Genomic DNA, 15,484 nt, shown 5'->3' with positions numbered 1-15,484 from the left:
CTTATGAACAATAATGTTTCTCCTACAGATGTTATTCTTAGCCCTGTGTGCACCCGCTATTTAGCATGATACAACCTCAGGCGCAGAACGACAGTACCAACTCCTGCAGCTTGGCTTGCACCAGCTTCCCCCCTCCTCTGCAGTCAATCAGCAGCTTCACTGCGACCACAAAAAGCATCCTTCGCTTTCTGTGAAACTCTCGCTCCACACCAGCGCCACAGTCAATAACCTTTTCTATATCTGTGTGGGAGGGGGGTGCTTTAGGCTGAGATCATGGCTATCCATGTCAATTTCTGAGCATCTTCCGCCCACGTCAATAACACGTAAGGGGGGTTCACAAAACACAACTGGTGAAAACATGTTCAATTTTCCATTAGTGAGCAAAAAAAAAAAAAAAAAGCAAGAGAAGAGATGACGTAAAAAAAAATGAGATAGGGAAAAGACAGAGTGGGAGGCATTGTGAGTGTGTGTGTACCTCATCTTGGTGGTAATAAGGCTGCTCCACTTCTCTCAGGGGGTCTTTCAGGTAGCCGAACATAAACTCCTGAACCTTGTTGTTGTCCGTGGCCCACATTTCCTGCATTCACAAATAACCACAGACGTGTTAGAGCATATGCAAATGAAGCCAGAATAAACTAATAAACTAAAAATGTGCAATGGACCAGAGAGATAGAGACCTTTTGCGAATCAAGAAGGAAGCTTTTGAAATCCTCCAGGGAGATCCTCATGTCTGGTCTGTCAATGACCCTGGTAGAGAAAGTGATGGTTCACTTCAGTAAAACACACACACACACACACACACACCTGTGACACTGCAGAAAGACTCAACTCTGTGTGTGTGTGTGTGTTTAGTTTTGACCTACCTTTGTAGAAACGGGATCTCCATCTGAAAAAATGTGTCAAGAAGGAAAATGTCAGTTAATTAATCAAAGTGCAGTTCTTTCAGTGGTAAGATAGATGGACATAGACATCCTGTAGGGGGCTGGGTGGGTAGTTTGTGGTGGTGGTGGTGGTGATGGGGGGGGGGGGGGCAATGAGGTCATCCATTTAATGTGACCTCAGCCTGCCTGCCTGCCTCCTCATCCGTTAGTGTGTGTGTGTGTGTGTGTGTGTGTCCTAATAGCCTCCACCAGAGGGGTTTGGTGGGTTTTTAACTGGTCCATATTGATCTCGCAGCCATTTGAGAGCAGACAGATGGGGGAGGAAGGGTACCCTGGCAGGGCATCAGATGGGGAGCTGGGGGGTTGAAAGTGCTGGGCCAGAACTGTCTGCAGATACAGAAAAAAAAGAGACTGCACTTACGTTTCTCTGAGCGTCGAACATGAGGCTGCGATAGAGCTGGGCGAACTGACTGAAGGACACGTCGCCGTTCCTCAGCTCCGAGTCCTGCACAAAAACAAGTGGTGACGCCACCACGGGGGGTCGGAGGGGGGGGGGGGGGGGGGGGGGGGAGCACAATGACTGTTAACGTCAAATAATAAATCTTCAGCCTTGAACAACACCGCACAGAAAAAAAAAAAAAAAGGGAAGTGGGCAGAGAGAGATGGGAGAAGAAAGAAGAAGGGGCTGTGTGATAAGTTAGGAGGTGGTTACCGGAAGTTTCTCTCGGAGGAACCTCATGTTGGGCACCCTGTAGTTGACCTGGCTCAGCATGCTCTTCAGATCCTTACAGGATATCCTAAACACATACACACGTTTTGTTGGGGGGAAAAAAAAAAAAGAAAAAGAAAAATCAAACACAAACATGGACATGCACGTACAAAGAGCACAAAGGCCTCCACTAACTTTCACACATAGACACACTTAACCCTCTATGGTAGCATGTTGCCCTCAGGCAGCAACAAACCACTTTTTGGCCTCTCACATCTCCACAATTTATCCAATTTAATGCTGGAATACTTTAAAAAAGAGAGGAGACCTTAGAGAACCAATAACAATGCTTTAATTCATCACATGACTTTCAAGAAGCCACTGAAACCCTTTTTTGCAGACTTTTTCAAAGGAAACAGGTTTGCCAATTTGCTCTACTAAAACGGTCTGAAAACATACAGTAACTTCCTGGCCCTTTTTCATCTGGAAAAAAATATATTTACACTAATAGATTAGTAAAGTTTAATTTTTAATAGTTTCATGCAATTTATTTACTTATTAAATAATGGAAACTTGTTAAAATGCACCTGTTGCCCCAAAGCAACAACGTACCATTATAGAAAATTGCAATGTTGCCTTGAGGCGACAGTGGACCGTTATGGAATCAATATCGCATTATGAGACTATGGTAGTGTGTGTTTAGGTGTAAATATAATGTTCAAAAACATATAATTCATCATAATTTAGTTTTTTATCCTTAATAAATGTGATTTTGGATGCAGTAAAGTAAACATCAGGCTATTATGATGATGATGAGGAAGATGAGAATGAGAATGTGGATGAGGATGAGGCCAGTGAAGGTGAAAGTCTACAGAGACTGGTCGGTGTTTCTAATACAGTAGATGATGAACCGTAATAGTACAATGTTGCCTACAGTCAACAAATCCCCAAAACTTCCAAAAATAAATAATTTTTAAAAAAAATTTCTTTAGATTATGTTTATTTAGTCTATTTTGAGACATAAAAACACTCCAAACATTTTTTCCACAACTGGCATCATAATGCAGCGTACCATAGAGGGTTAAAAAACTCAAAAAAAAAAAAAAAAAGCACACGCCCCTCGTGCTCGTGTCTTTTTTGGCTTCACTTTTACTACACAGCCTGGAATTTTGTCCGGAGGAGACAATGCCCTAACAGCGTGACAAAGGCTCGCTCTTTCGTCAGGGATGTAACAGACAAACATCTCTGTACATCTCCTCCATCCTCTGCAGTCTGTTTCCTGCAGCAGGAAGAGGTGCTGGTGTGTGGCTGAGAGCTCAGTTCCTTCACTACACCTCAACAAGAGCTCTTTTACACACACACACACACACACACACACACACACACACACACACACACACACACCTATCAGCCTAGATTTTCTACTTGCCCTAGATGTTACACTGAGGAAAGGGCACGTAAAACTGGTGCACCAAACAATTGAGTTATACCTAATTACGCCTATTTCCTGTCAGGGGGGGGGAGATCTGATTAACTCTGCAGTTTTCATCTCGTAACTGAGCTGAGCAGACTTTATACCTGTCTTCTCGGTTGCGATCGACCGCGTAGAACTGCTTGCGTAACCACCTGAAATGAAAAAGAACAAAGAAGAGACAAAGAAAGAAAATATTTAAGAAATCTTCACGCAAATACAGCTGCTGATAAGTCGTGCCACCGGTTTCATAACATGAGCTTTGCATGCGATCAGCATTTACACTGCTGCTGTTGTTGTTGCTACCTCTCTATCTGAAGTGGTGTTGGTGACTTCAGTGTGTCGGCCACAAGCCAGTTCAGTCCCTTCACCCACATGGTCATCTCCTCATCAGATGTCGCTGAGGAAAAAGCAGCACATGATTAACATTTGATCACATTTCATTTCCAACTGGTTTTTTCCACTAAGTAAGTTTTTTTTTATTCAGGGGTGGGGAGTTCTGCATTTGCAAAACAGTGTATGATCCCACTATAAAGACACTGCAGATTGTAAAGCTACGCTAAGGGCGGCGCCAAAGATCCAGGGGGGGTCGCGAAGCCCTCTTGATTTTAAGGGGTTTAATAATTTTAATGTAATTAAAATGTTAAATAAATGAGTAGGCTAAGCATTTAATTCATATATGTGACAAAATCAACTAAATTCAAGGGCCACATTAAACATTTATTCATGTATTTAAATAGATGAGAACAAATAAATGATAGGCCTATATCAATAGATGATTGAATATCAACAGTTTTAAAACATTAAATACATAATATACAGCAGGGCAATATCAGTCACAACAAATACTACTGATAATAGTATTTTTGGTTACAGAAGTTAATACATTTATAATTGATCAAAAAGCTAAGCAAAGTTTTCAATGGTAAAAATATGGGTCCCTTAAGAAAAAGGTTGGGAACCACTGCTCTACACAATCATCTGCGACTTTTGGAAACCAAATAAAACTGATTCAATAACAGCTAAAAAAAACACCAATTTTTGTTTTGGTTAACATGATGTAGTTTCTCACACTCACAAGAGCCGCAAAACACAAGAGGTGATATAAAAAAAAAACAATGTGAACAAAAGAGAAACAAAAAAAAGAATGTGGCCATCCGTGGCAGCATGTTAGCAGAGTTAATATGACGGTGAAGTGAAGTTGTGTGTGAGTGTGTGTGGAAGCCTCTCTGTGCTCCGTGTTACCTGCCAGGCTGAGCGATTTGAGGCGAAACTCTGTCCCATACAGGATGACAAAGCAGTGAGCCTGGTCCAGCCGCGCCGCCGAGTCCTCCACATAGCGCTCAAAGTCCCGGGACTTCTGTCCAGGACGGATCTCCTTGATCTCTCGGATATCAACTGGGAAAGACAGACAGACAGACAGACAGACGCAAGGTACAGGACAGTTAGCGAAAGCAAAAAAAAAAACACCAGGAGAGCTGGGAAATACGGACAAAGTGAAAAATCATTATATTCTGTAAAAGATATTCCTCATTCTGGGTATTTCTGAACAGTATCAACCCCTGTGCTCCTGAATCAATTCCATTTCGACTGTACAAAACCCAGAATACATTTAGATTATATTGAATTCTCGATGATTCAGTTCTATTGGCTAAAAGTAAATGTTTTGCGTACGTGGCTTCTCAACATTTTTCCAGGGAACTAAAATAATCATCTTCACTAAGTAAGTGAGAAACACAGATGTTTTCCTTGATATAAAAATCAGTCCCACATTACAGGCTGGATTGTTAACAAATGTCCTGGGTATAAAACTGAGGACAAAGAATCTATTTTCTTTGGCAAAACAAAACAACTAAATCATGACTTATCTCTACTTTGTAGGTGTGCATGAGAGAATACTAAATGACCTGCACCTTTATATTGATCATATGCACTTTGATATCCATGATTAAACCTGTCAGCAACAACAACATAGCCTCTCAGTGTCCATGGATGCTGCTATAGCGTTCACACCTTAGCGTTTCGTACCAAATCATAATATACAATATATCTGTATATATTTTTTGCATCTTTTCTGACACTAACTAACTACCCATTGTTGTTGACACCGGTTGTTATGTCTGAATCTCGAGCCCCCGAGACCACATGAAATAACGAGCCAGATGAAATAGCCTTGAACCACATGTAGCTACAATGTCTAGCAAAACATACAGTTTGATTTTGTATTTCATTTGCAGAAGATGATGAAGTGACTGACCCCATTTTAACCTCAAGTTTCCCCCTCTCACCACTGAAATCAACCAAAACCACCTTTTACTAATCTGCAGATGAGACGCTTTGAGAAAGTTGCACAAAAGTTCTGAGGTAGCTAAGTGTGTGACTGACTTTCACAGTGTTTGTGACATTAAAAAAAACAACAACAGTACAAAGGGAAAATAAATAGGACAGTGACATAATGACACTGACAACACTCACTCCCTACCAGGTGTTTGTCTTGACTCCATTAATGAGCAGTTAAAAGCAGTCAGAAGCTTGGTGACAGTGTGGGCTGGAAAGTAGCTCAACAGGTTCCCATCAGCATTACATTAGCAGTACCTGCAGCCATGACTCTCCTGCTAAACACACACACACACACACACACACACACACACACACACACACACACTTCTCTCTGCTTCTATACACACACACACGCACGCACATGCACACACACTTCTCTCTGCTTCTGCTCCTCTTCCTGCACTTGAACCACACATCCTGTGCTTTTGTCGCCTACACACCACATCTGTGCTTACGTATAGGTGAGAATGTGCACGTTCTTTTCTCAAGCATCTTCTTAGCATCTTTCTTTTTTCTTTTTTTTTTCATAAGTATGTCTTCTTCTTCTTCTTCTCATCCAGATATTCTCTGATCACACATCATATCTCATTTAGTTTACTTTATACCTGCTGTACGGGGGAGCAGGCCAGGCCAGCAGGCAGACTTCCACTGAGAGCAAGGCCGCTTTCGACAGGCTGATCTGTTACAAAACTCTTTTTTGGTCCTTTAAATCAAAATATTTAGAGCCTGCCTCAGACAGATGCAGGAAATAAAGAGATAGCCAGAGGTGTAACCTTAGCAAAGGAGATGAGAGGAGGTATCCTGCAACACACCCCCACACTTCCTCTAGTCAGCGCTCCGTCCTGCCTTCCACTTCTCCCACTCCTAGCAGACACTGGTTTCTATTTGGAAGTGTTAAAAACTATGCCTGATAAGTAAGATAAGATTTTAAATATAGTCCTGATGCCTCACTAACTATGCTGCTGAAACATTTTAGTTAATTAGTTGCTCAGATTGTTTGTTTTGTTTTTCAGCTTCTCTCTATTCTCTATTAATCTCAATATAAAAGCCTGAAAACCTCAGATGTTTGTATGTTCTCACTAATTAATTATCTGTTCATAGAGTAGGTAAAGAAGACTTTGGTGCCGACTGCCGAGTGACCTTTTGGTAAGTGATGCTACTTTTCCAGTCTCACATCTGTTTGCAAACTGAGCATCTTTCTTTTGGGAGTGAGCACATTTCACTAGCCTATATCTTTACCATTTTAGAAGTATACGGATTATTATTCCTATGATTATCTTGCAGCCCAAATTACATTACAGTTCAAATCTGCATGTCATCATCTCTCACTTCAACCTGACTTCCCTTTATCTCTCAGACTGTTACTAAAATAAAAGCACATACAAAGTCAACTGCCTCAAATATATTTTGGCAACACTTTATAATAAGTTCACACTATTAAGCATTAAATACTGGATTCATCATTTATATAACACATGAATACTCATTAGTATGTAGTTTAACAACACAGTTAAAAATGTTTCGCTCATCATTGATAAGCACTAACTGTGTCATGTGTTATAAATGAAGAATTCAGTATTTATTAATGGTTAATTAATGCTTTTTTTTTTGGTCAATTTTTAATAGTCAAGTGCCTGCAGCCCACAGCCTGACAGGGTGTCGGTGTGTTACTTCCACGTCAGCCGATCATATCAGCTCCTTTGATACCACAAATCAGATTAATTTAAGCGAAGGACTTCCCCTCCAATGAAAAACTGTCATGCAGACACATGTGTTCTGCCCCCCCCGATCTAACTCAACATAACTATGGAGATGCCCTTGTTTTCCACTGATAACCTGCTCTTTTTATTACAATGACAAAAACAATCTAAAATGGGGAAAAAAATGCTTATTGCATAACCATGTCGCTGCTAATCTGTCAGTACATGTTTTCAGACACAAGCTCACAGGCCTGAGCAGGTGACTGTAGGAAGGAGCTTGGTTTCCCAGACAGAAATGACATGAGACGTCTGAGGCGACAAAGCACTTGTGAGTGTGTGTGTGTGTGTGTGTGTGTGTGTGTGTGTGTGTGTGTGTGTGTGTGAGTGTGTGTGTCCTTTGCGGAACAAACATGGAAACAGCAGATCAGAGTGATGACAGTTTCCACATCCACATCACTGTGAGAAGAAGTCAACAAAAATCCACCAGATACTTTCTTCAGTATCCAGTTCAGTTCAGTTCAGTTCCAAAGAAATTTCCATTACACAACAAAAATTGTTGTACCACACTCAGTTTCCCAAAAAAAAACTCCTTTGAACACATTCCTCTGTGAAGGCAACAGCAGTGTGATGTTCATCATTGATTAATCTGCTGAGTATTCCCTCCATTAACCATTCAGTTATTGTTACATCACACATGTCAGACAACAGGACTAAATGTCCAAGGTGACATCTTCAATTGTCTTGTTTTGTCTGAAGCCGAAGATCGATCCAGTTAGTTACTGTACGTGTGTCTAACAGAGGAGCAGCTGACTTTTCTTTTTTGGCATATTTCTGTGATAAATGACCTAAACAACTTCATGAACTGTCAAAATAGTTACTCGTCTGTTGATTGCCCAATCATGTAACAGGATTCCTAACTGTCAAAGTTAATTTGTCGTCACAGTTGTTATGTCAACTAACTGGTTCAGTTAGTTCTGTGGGAACGGCCCTGACTGGTAAATATGGACCGAGCAGCGATTCCCCCTCGTCTGCAGAGAAGCCTCGAGGATCCCTCAGCACAGATGTGAACATCAGACCAGTGATGAATGAACATGTTGACCTGTGTCGCGTTTACACGGAAAAATGGAGTGGGCAAAATAATAGAAACATCTGCACGTTAGTCCAATTCAACAGCACCACAAACTACGGCCACTAAAAAGCCGATTCATTTCCACCACACAGTCAGTGAACATTATAACCTTTCATGAACCTATGATATATTGAAATGCATTGTATTGGACTGTATTTGTTGGTATCTGCTAAACCACAAAATCACCATGTACGTGCGTATGTTGGCCTATATATTAGTCTTTCAGATTTAAAGCAGAAGTAAGTGATATATTTGTGTTAATATAAGTCTTAAATAGTTGTATCTTCCGACAGCAATCACTTACATAGAGTGTTTGGACTGAAACACGGGTCTGTCAGTCACTCTGCTCTGCTCTGAGCCCAGGAGAAAACTTTCCTTGTATCCTACAAGTTTTATCCAATGAGGAGAGAGAACGGCATAAAGGGGCAGTCCTCTCTGTGTGTGCAGCCAAGGGATGCGCCTGAATGTGGTGACGTAGGGACGAGGACCAATAGATCCATCACGAGGGCGGGGACTGCTAACTCCATCTGCTGACAAGAAGTTATGGTGCATTCAGGGCAACTCGTAACTCGTGTTTTTCCGACCTGTGAAGTGGTACCAGTTCGATCTGGTACGACTTCACGGGTCAGAAGTTACGAGTGGCCGTTATAGTGACTTTCACAGGTAAAACAGGTCGGAGAAACACGAGTGGGTTGCCTGGAACGCTACAAAGTCGTAAGTTGTGACTTGAAGCTGTAATTTACGGTTTCAAAAGCCTGCCTGGAACGCAGCATTAGCCAAAACGACCGGATCGCTTACTTCTGCTTTAACAGTCCAACCATAGTGATAGTGTATTCAGTACCGGTGCTTCACTACACTGATGTGAAGCTCCCTTTTAGCCTCGCTGTAAAGCAGCCCTGCTTTATTGATTTGCAACGTTTGCCAACAATGGCCAGATATGTATCAGCCTCATGGTATATGAGGTCATACTCGCTGCTACACGGTGAAATTTGCCCCCACAAGTCTTTGTGTGTCATTAACAGAGACTGAAAGCTGAAGCCCACCTCTTTCAGACAGTGAACCTAATAAATATGAGAGGATCTGAAGCTGCGGTGGGCTCCAGGTTCCTCTACCAGGCCACCAAATCATAGCTCACACACCATGTGGAAGATCATTCATAAAAAAAACCCGACTCCTTCTGAGTAAGTCCATCAATTAAATCACTTTAAAATCTGAGCTGCTCTCTCGGGATGATAAACTAGCAAAGTGACGGGTCACACAGTCACACTCAAACATGAGTATGATGCATCTCTAACTTGCCTTGTTATTGGTAACAAACTTTAAGCTTTCACTTTAAAACAGTGTGATTGCAGTTGCACTGTGTATGTCAGATATTCAGACCTTTACATTTTGCGCTGTTACAACCAATTTGCCTTGTGAGACCACATCCTGCTTTGTCTAGATAGATAGTAGACTTAATTATGTACCTAGACAGCCTCATGTTTATTGCTTCACGTCGTGATTGATACACAGACAGAAGCCTGAATCCACTTACGCAGTCAGGAAAAGTGGATCTCACTGTACAGCGTTTCAGCTCGGTGAGACTTTGTGTGCATGAAACAACCTGTGATAGCAACCATCCGAAAAAAGAAATCAGAAAATTAGTGAGAACACTACGCCTCAATCTCAGGACGACCATGTACGCCTCTTAGCACTTTACATTTAGCTGCAACCAGAGTGCCACTTCCACAGTTAATGGACATGCTTCTCTCACTGTCTGCCATTGATAAATGATAAATACAGCCCGGTCAAATCGTTCCCAAATGATCGCACACTTCCAGTAAAAACCCCTCATATTCTATTTCTGTACGTTAATGAGCCGCCGAGGCCAATTTCACATCTCCAGGAGTATCAAATGGCAGCTATGAGCTCATGTGTGCATGAAACCGTTCATCACAAGAAGATGATACGTTTGTTAAAACAAAAAGAAAAAGACAAAACAAAACAAAGAGAACTAGGCCTACTGTCTTTTTTTCTGTGTGTGTGTGTGTGTGTGTGTGTGTGTGTGTGTGTGTGCTCTTGCTGCTGCATCCGGAGCAGAGTGCAGCTGTGCACAAGGCATCCTGCTACCCACGAGACAGACAACTTAACGACTCACTGAAGCCCTGCGTATCCTCAGTTAGACACACTGTTTTGTTAAAGATTAACCTGAGCGTCGGCTTCCCGCGGAGCTGCAGTTTATTCCTATTAATGCAACAACAGCGTTCCAGGAAGCAGCGTTATTTCTCCTTCTTCTTCTTCTTCTTGACCCTGGACTTGTGGCTGTGATATGATTCATCTGATTCTGGAAAACACTGGTTGAGCCTTTAATAGCCGCACCTGCTCTTGATCACATTAATGCCCCCAAATAAAAACTAACAACTGGACTTTTCACGACTGAAAACAAACAAAATCCTATGATTTTTAACCGGATGGACTATGATTTAAAAAAAACAAAAACAAATCAGTGATGAGATACAACAAGTGATATCGAGAAGTGCAACTCGTACTTTCTTTTCAGTATTTCAGTTATTATATAACTTGAATGTTGTGTCTCGGACGCTGTATCAGAGTGAGGTCATAAAAGCTGTGTCATTATTAGGCTAATTAATGAGCATTTATTGCCTCTAACTGTTTCACTTTCATATCCACATTAATAATTATCCTTTCTCTACAATTTCCTGTATGGTAGTTCTTCGTGGAAGCACCAATATCAGTGCATTAAAGGGATAGTAGCATTTTTTTTAAAGTGTGGTTGTATGATCTACAAATAGCCCCTAAGTACTTTAATTGCAGTAGCAGACTCTCTGCACTCCTCCCGTTAGCAACGCCAGCCCATAATAGCCCTGCCCAGAGATTTACAACATACATTGTTGTGAACAGACCCAAGAAACGGCCTATTTTCACGGCCTAAAAGAGGTTTTACCTGAAAAAAAAAACACAGTTCCATTGTTCACTATAATATAATTTTTTCCAGCCCCTCAAAGTGCAGGAAAAACACAGTTTTTATTTGGACCTAACCAACTGCTGATCGGCGGGCGCTAACCCTGGGCGGAGGGATACGTGAGTTGGTTAGCACCAAATAAAAACTGTGTTTTTCCTGCACTTTGAAGGGCTGGGAAAAATTGTATTATAGTGAACAATGGAACTGTGTATTTTTTTTCAGGTAAAACTTCTTTTAGGCCGTGAAAATAGGCCGTTTCTTTGGGTCCATTCACAACAATGTATGTTGTAAATCTCTGGGCAGGGCTATTATGGGCTGGCGTTGCTAACGGGAGGAGTGCAGAGAGTCTTCTACTGCAATTAAAGTACTTAGGGGCTATTTGTAGATCATACAACCCCACTTAAAAAAAAATGCTACTATCCCTTTAATCAATAATATCATGTATACAACCTCCAGTTTTCTAGGGATCCAAATAGATTTTGGGAGTCTGAACATCTGAATCATTCCTCCAGCTGTTCACCATACATACCATCATTTCATCGTGTGCTGCCTGTACTCCTGCCAACTCTTTTCAGATCCTCACATTACTTTGTAGTTGTCATGTTTGAGTGTATTATATATGTGACCCAACCAGCTCCAGCATGAATGACATCATGCTAAAACCAGCTCCCTATACTATATCGTCTCTATTTCTTTACGTTGTGTGTGTGTTTCTGTGTGTTTGTTTGTTTTTTTGGAGTTTGTTTCTTTGTGCTACTTACTCTCTCCCTCTATTTTATCCGTGCCGCGAGTCCAGATAATAGTCCTGGTCTCCAGTTTGACTTGAAATGTCCTTCTCTCTGGCCGCTGGGACTTCTTTGAATAAAACAGAGTCAGTACTGTCCCCAGCTCCAGGTCTCGGTACAGGTTGTTCATCTCCGTGTCGTTGTCCATCCACGGAACAGGTCCGTTGGAAAAGAAGCCCGAGGTCCCTGCCATGTTCACTTCCCCTGTTTGTTATCCGCTTCCTCTTCAGAACAATCTGCTCGGTCCAGCAGGCCTAGACAGGGATACCTACAGCAGCAGCAGGAGGAGAAGAGGGGAGAGGGGGGGGGAAACCCGTGAAACAACAATTCCCCTGGGACTTCTGGTGTGTCGGTGCTGCACACACACATTATACCGCACGTTTACACACGTTTTTTTTTTAAGATAACAGAGGAATCTTTATCGTCAAAGCTGTACGAGAAACACTGGGGGTTCTGGTATCTAAATTACATTTAAATTACTCTCATCTTAATGTATAAAGATTTTTTTTTTTTTAATACTTTATTTTGTAAGATACTCCTACTTATATCTCAAAATAAATATGAATTGAAAGCTTTAAGTAGTAGGAGTATTTTCTAAAAGCTTGAAATAGGTCAAGTTATACAATTAAATTCAAGCAAAAATCCTTAATTTTTTACACAACTTCATCTTAAATTTAATTATCTATATTAATAACAATTGGTGAGAAACACAACACCCACTAAATAATGATACTGCAAATTTCAAAATACAATTTGAATGCTTTGTACATGAACTTGTAAAGTCCGAGTACCTTGTTGTACATAAAGTAATTTCATGTGTCATATATGATTGTAAATAAAAGAAAACTAAGTCTGTGTAACTATGAGAGCATACACATCAAACACAACATGTCTATGTGCTACTAGAGATACCGAAATGATTCTTTAAAAACAAACTTGTGTGTCGCCGTACTGAGCAATGAGCATGCAATATGAACATGTCATCACACATATGGACTTATTGATTTGGCTCCTCTCTCTTAGTATTGTATTATATGTCCAGTCCCTCCAGTTAGAGCCCAGTGATTTGACATTAACACAGATGTAAATAAATAAATGACAGCTGCAGGCTGAAAACACAGTGTGTGGACTATTAAGCTAATCAGAGCACAAACACACACATACACACACACACACAACTCTCTCCCTGACATGATTTGGACATGGACAACTTGTTAAAATGTTTTTTGTGTTCATCTTTTTTGTGTCATTGTTGTGTGAGCTACTGGACTAACTTGAATTTCCCTGCTAGGGATGAATAAAGTTTTCTCTATTCTATTCTATTCTCTTCTCTGTGATCTCAGCAGCTCCAGAGGTTCAAACCTGATCCAGTCTGGTTTGTTATTAATTAAAAAATAAAATAAAAACTGGTAACCTGCTGCAGAAGAGGACAACTAAGTTTCCTTTTTGGGTTTTTTTTTACATGAGGAATCACAATAGTGGGAATAGGCTCCAACTGGTGGGTCCCAGTCCCACTCCCACAGCAGCAGCAGCAGCAGCAGCAGCAGCAGCAGCAGCAGTGGGATAACACTGTAACAAGAAACGTCTGGCTATTTTCACAGCGTGAAAACGGGGCCGGTGTGTGCTAGCATTTCACTGGGCCACAGAGAAGAATAATGGCCGGTTTCACCTAGGGGGGGAGAGAGAGAAAAAAAGCTCCAGGTAGCAGCGACTGGCTGCTTTGCCCCCGGTCTCCCCCCCTCTCTTTTCGGCCTCACCGCGCCGAGGAAAACCAAGTGGAAAACAACGCGTCGCAGGAGCCGCCGAGCCGAGCTGGAGTTACCTACCGCCGCAATCTCGGCCCAACCGCACATCTCCAGGCTGCTGCTGCTGCTGCTCCTCTCTCCTCCTCTCCCGTCGTCTTTTCCTCTTCTCTTTCTCCTGTTTTTCCCCCCTGCTCCCCCGCTTTTTCCCCCTCTTCTTTCTCTGGTTAAATCATGGCCATGGCCCAGAAAGAAGGCGCTGCTGCTGCTGCTGCTCTCCCAACGACGACAACACTACAGTCCCAGTTTCCTCTTCTCCCCTGCGGCCGTCCATAGAGAGAGGCAGGCGGGCAGGCAGGCAGCGAGAACCGTGGCAAGACTACGCAAGTTTGTCTGCACTTAGATCCAGCCAGGCAGGCAGGCAGCGCAGCGCAGCGCAGGACAGATCAGGCCCTTCCCCCCAAGCCCAGCCGACCACCACCAGCTGCGTCAATGGCACCGCAGTCACACACCAAGCATCCGCCTGCGCCTTTCACAATAAAAGAAAAGCCTGGTCAGACAGAGAACTTGTTGCGCTGTCTTGTCTTGGTTGTGGACATATCAGAGATAGATTAGATAGATAGATAGATAGATAGATAGATAGATAGATAGATAGATAGATAGATAGATAGATAGATAGATAGATAGATAGATAGATAGATAGATAGATAGATAGATAGATAGATAGATAGATAGATATAGATAAGATTAAGATTATACTTTATTATCAGATCACTCTGAAATTTGTCTTGCGTCCCATGACGTCCAAAGTTTCACACGAATAATAACAAAATACAAAAAACTAACATTTACAAAAAGCATAAATGTTACCCTCAAAGGTCACATTTAAAGAAAAACACAAACTACCTCCTAACTCCATTCACAACATAAATCCAACATTACAATGTGTCTTTGGTGCAACACCCAGTGCTCAGTCGAGCTTGAGCTTGAGATAGATAGATAGATAGATAGATAGATAGATAGATAGATAGATAGATAGATAGATAGATAGATAGATAGATAGATAGATAGACTTTATTGATCCCAATCTGGGAAATTACAGTGCAGCAGCAGCATTACACAGACACACAGTGACGATAACAACATATAGTATAAGAATATAAAGAATAAGAATATAAACTATACATAATAAAATAGTAAAATATAAAGAACAAACTATACATGATAAAATAGCAATAGCAAATAAAATAAAATGTAATAAGAAAATCAAAGCAATGTGGTGTCAATGTGGCTGGATAGATAGATGATATGATTGCAGTGCAATATTGGGATTTTGCAATTTGGCGGGTTGAATGTATAGTTGCTCTGTGTCGTTTGATTTCATTATTAACATTATTTATTCTAGCTATTTTTTAGTCTCTTTTTTGTTTATTTTGATGGTTGCACTGTCTGGTTTGGCATTTTAAATTTTGTTGTACATGTGACAGTGACAATAAATAATATATAGCCTATTATATTATATTATATATCAATCATTTGTGTTATTATGTTATTATTTCAGATGGGTTTAGGCAACATCACGAGGGATCAAAGACAGAGGAAGAGAGTCCAAATATGCTTGATATTTATTTGAAGATGTGAACAGTGAGTTTGAGAGATGATTTGTCATTTTAGATCTAGTTTTACAATTTCTCACTTGCTTTAGGGTTTTGTGATACCCTTGCATTTAAGTAAAACATACAACACAGCAGCGTTGATTTATTTC

General features: G+C 41.1%; 1 protein-coding gene across 1 annotated transcript in view; it reads right to left on the bottom strand.

The window, feature by feature from the left end:
- Positions 1-14,109, bottom strand: part of plcg1 (phospholipase C, gamma 1) — a 38,125-nt gene extending 24,016 nt beyond the window's left edge. The window contains exons 1-10 of the mRNA XM_085782216.1: positions 13,804-14,109; positions 11,954-12,245; positions 4,307-4,459; positions 3,368-3,461; positions 3,169-3,216; positions 1,594-1,678; positions 1,303-1,386; positions 864-886; positions 678-747; positions 476-577 (exon numbers count right to left, since the gene is read on the bottom strand). Of these exons, the coding sequence (XP_085638342.1) occupies positions 476-577; positions 678-747; positions 864-886; positions 1,303-1,386; positions 1,594-1,678; positions 3,169-3,216; positions 3,368-3,461; positions 4,307-4,459; positions 11,954-12,170 (876 nt within the window). The 5' untranslated portion in view covers positions 12,171-12,245; positions 13,804-14,109. The remainder of the gene's footprint in view (positions 1-475; positions 578-677; positions 748-863; positions 887-1,302; positions 1,387-1,593; positions 1,679-3,168; positions 3,217-3,367; positions 3,462-4,306; positions 4,460-11,953; positions 12,246-13,803) is intronic.
- Positions 14,110-15,484: the final 1,375 nt, after the last annotated feature.

This window comes from Trachurus japonicus, chromosome 7 (assembly GCF_045865225.1).
Source record: "Trachurus japonicus isolate A0001 chromosome 7, Traja_1.0".
NCBI classification, from domain to species: domain Eukaryota; kingdom Metazoa; phylum Chordata; class Actinopteri; order Carangiformes; family Carangidae; genus Trachurus; species Trachurus japonicus.
The sequence above is the reverse complement of the archived record's forward strand: the minus strand, read 5'-3'. Positions and strand labels throughout refer to the sequence as shown.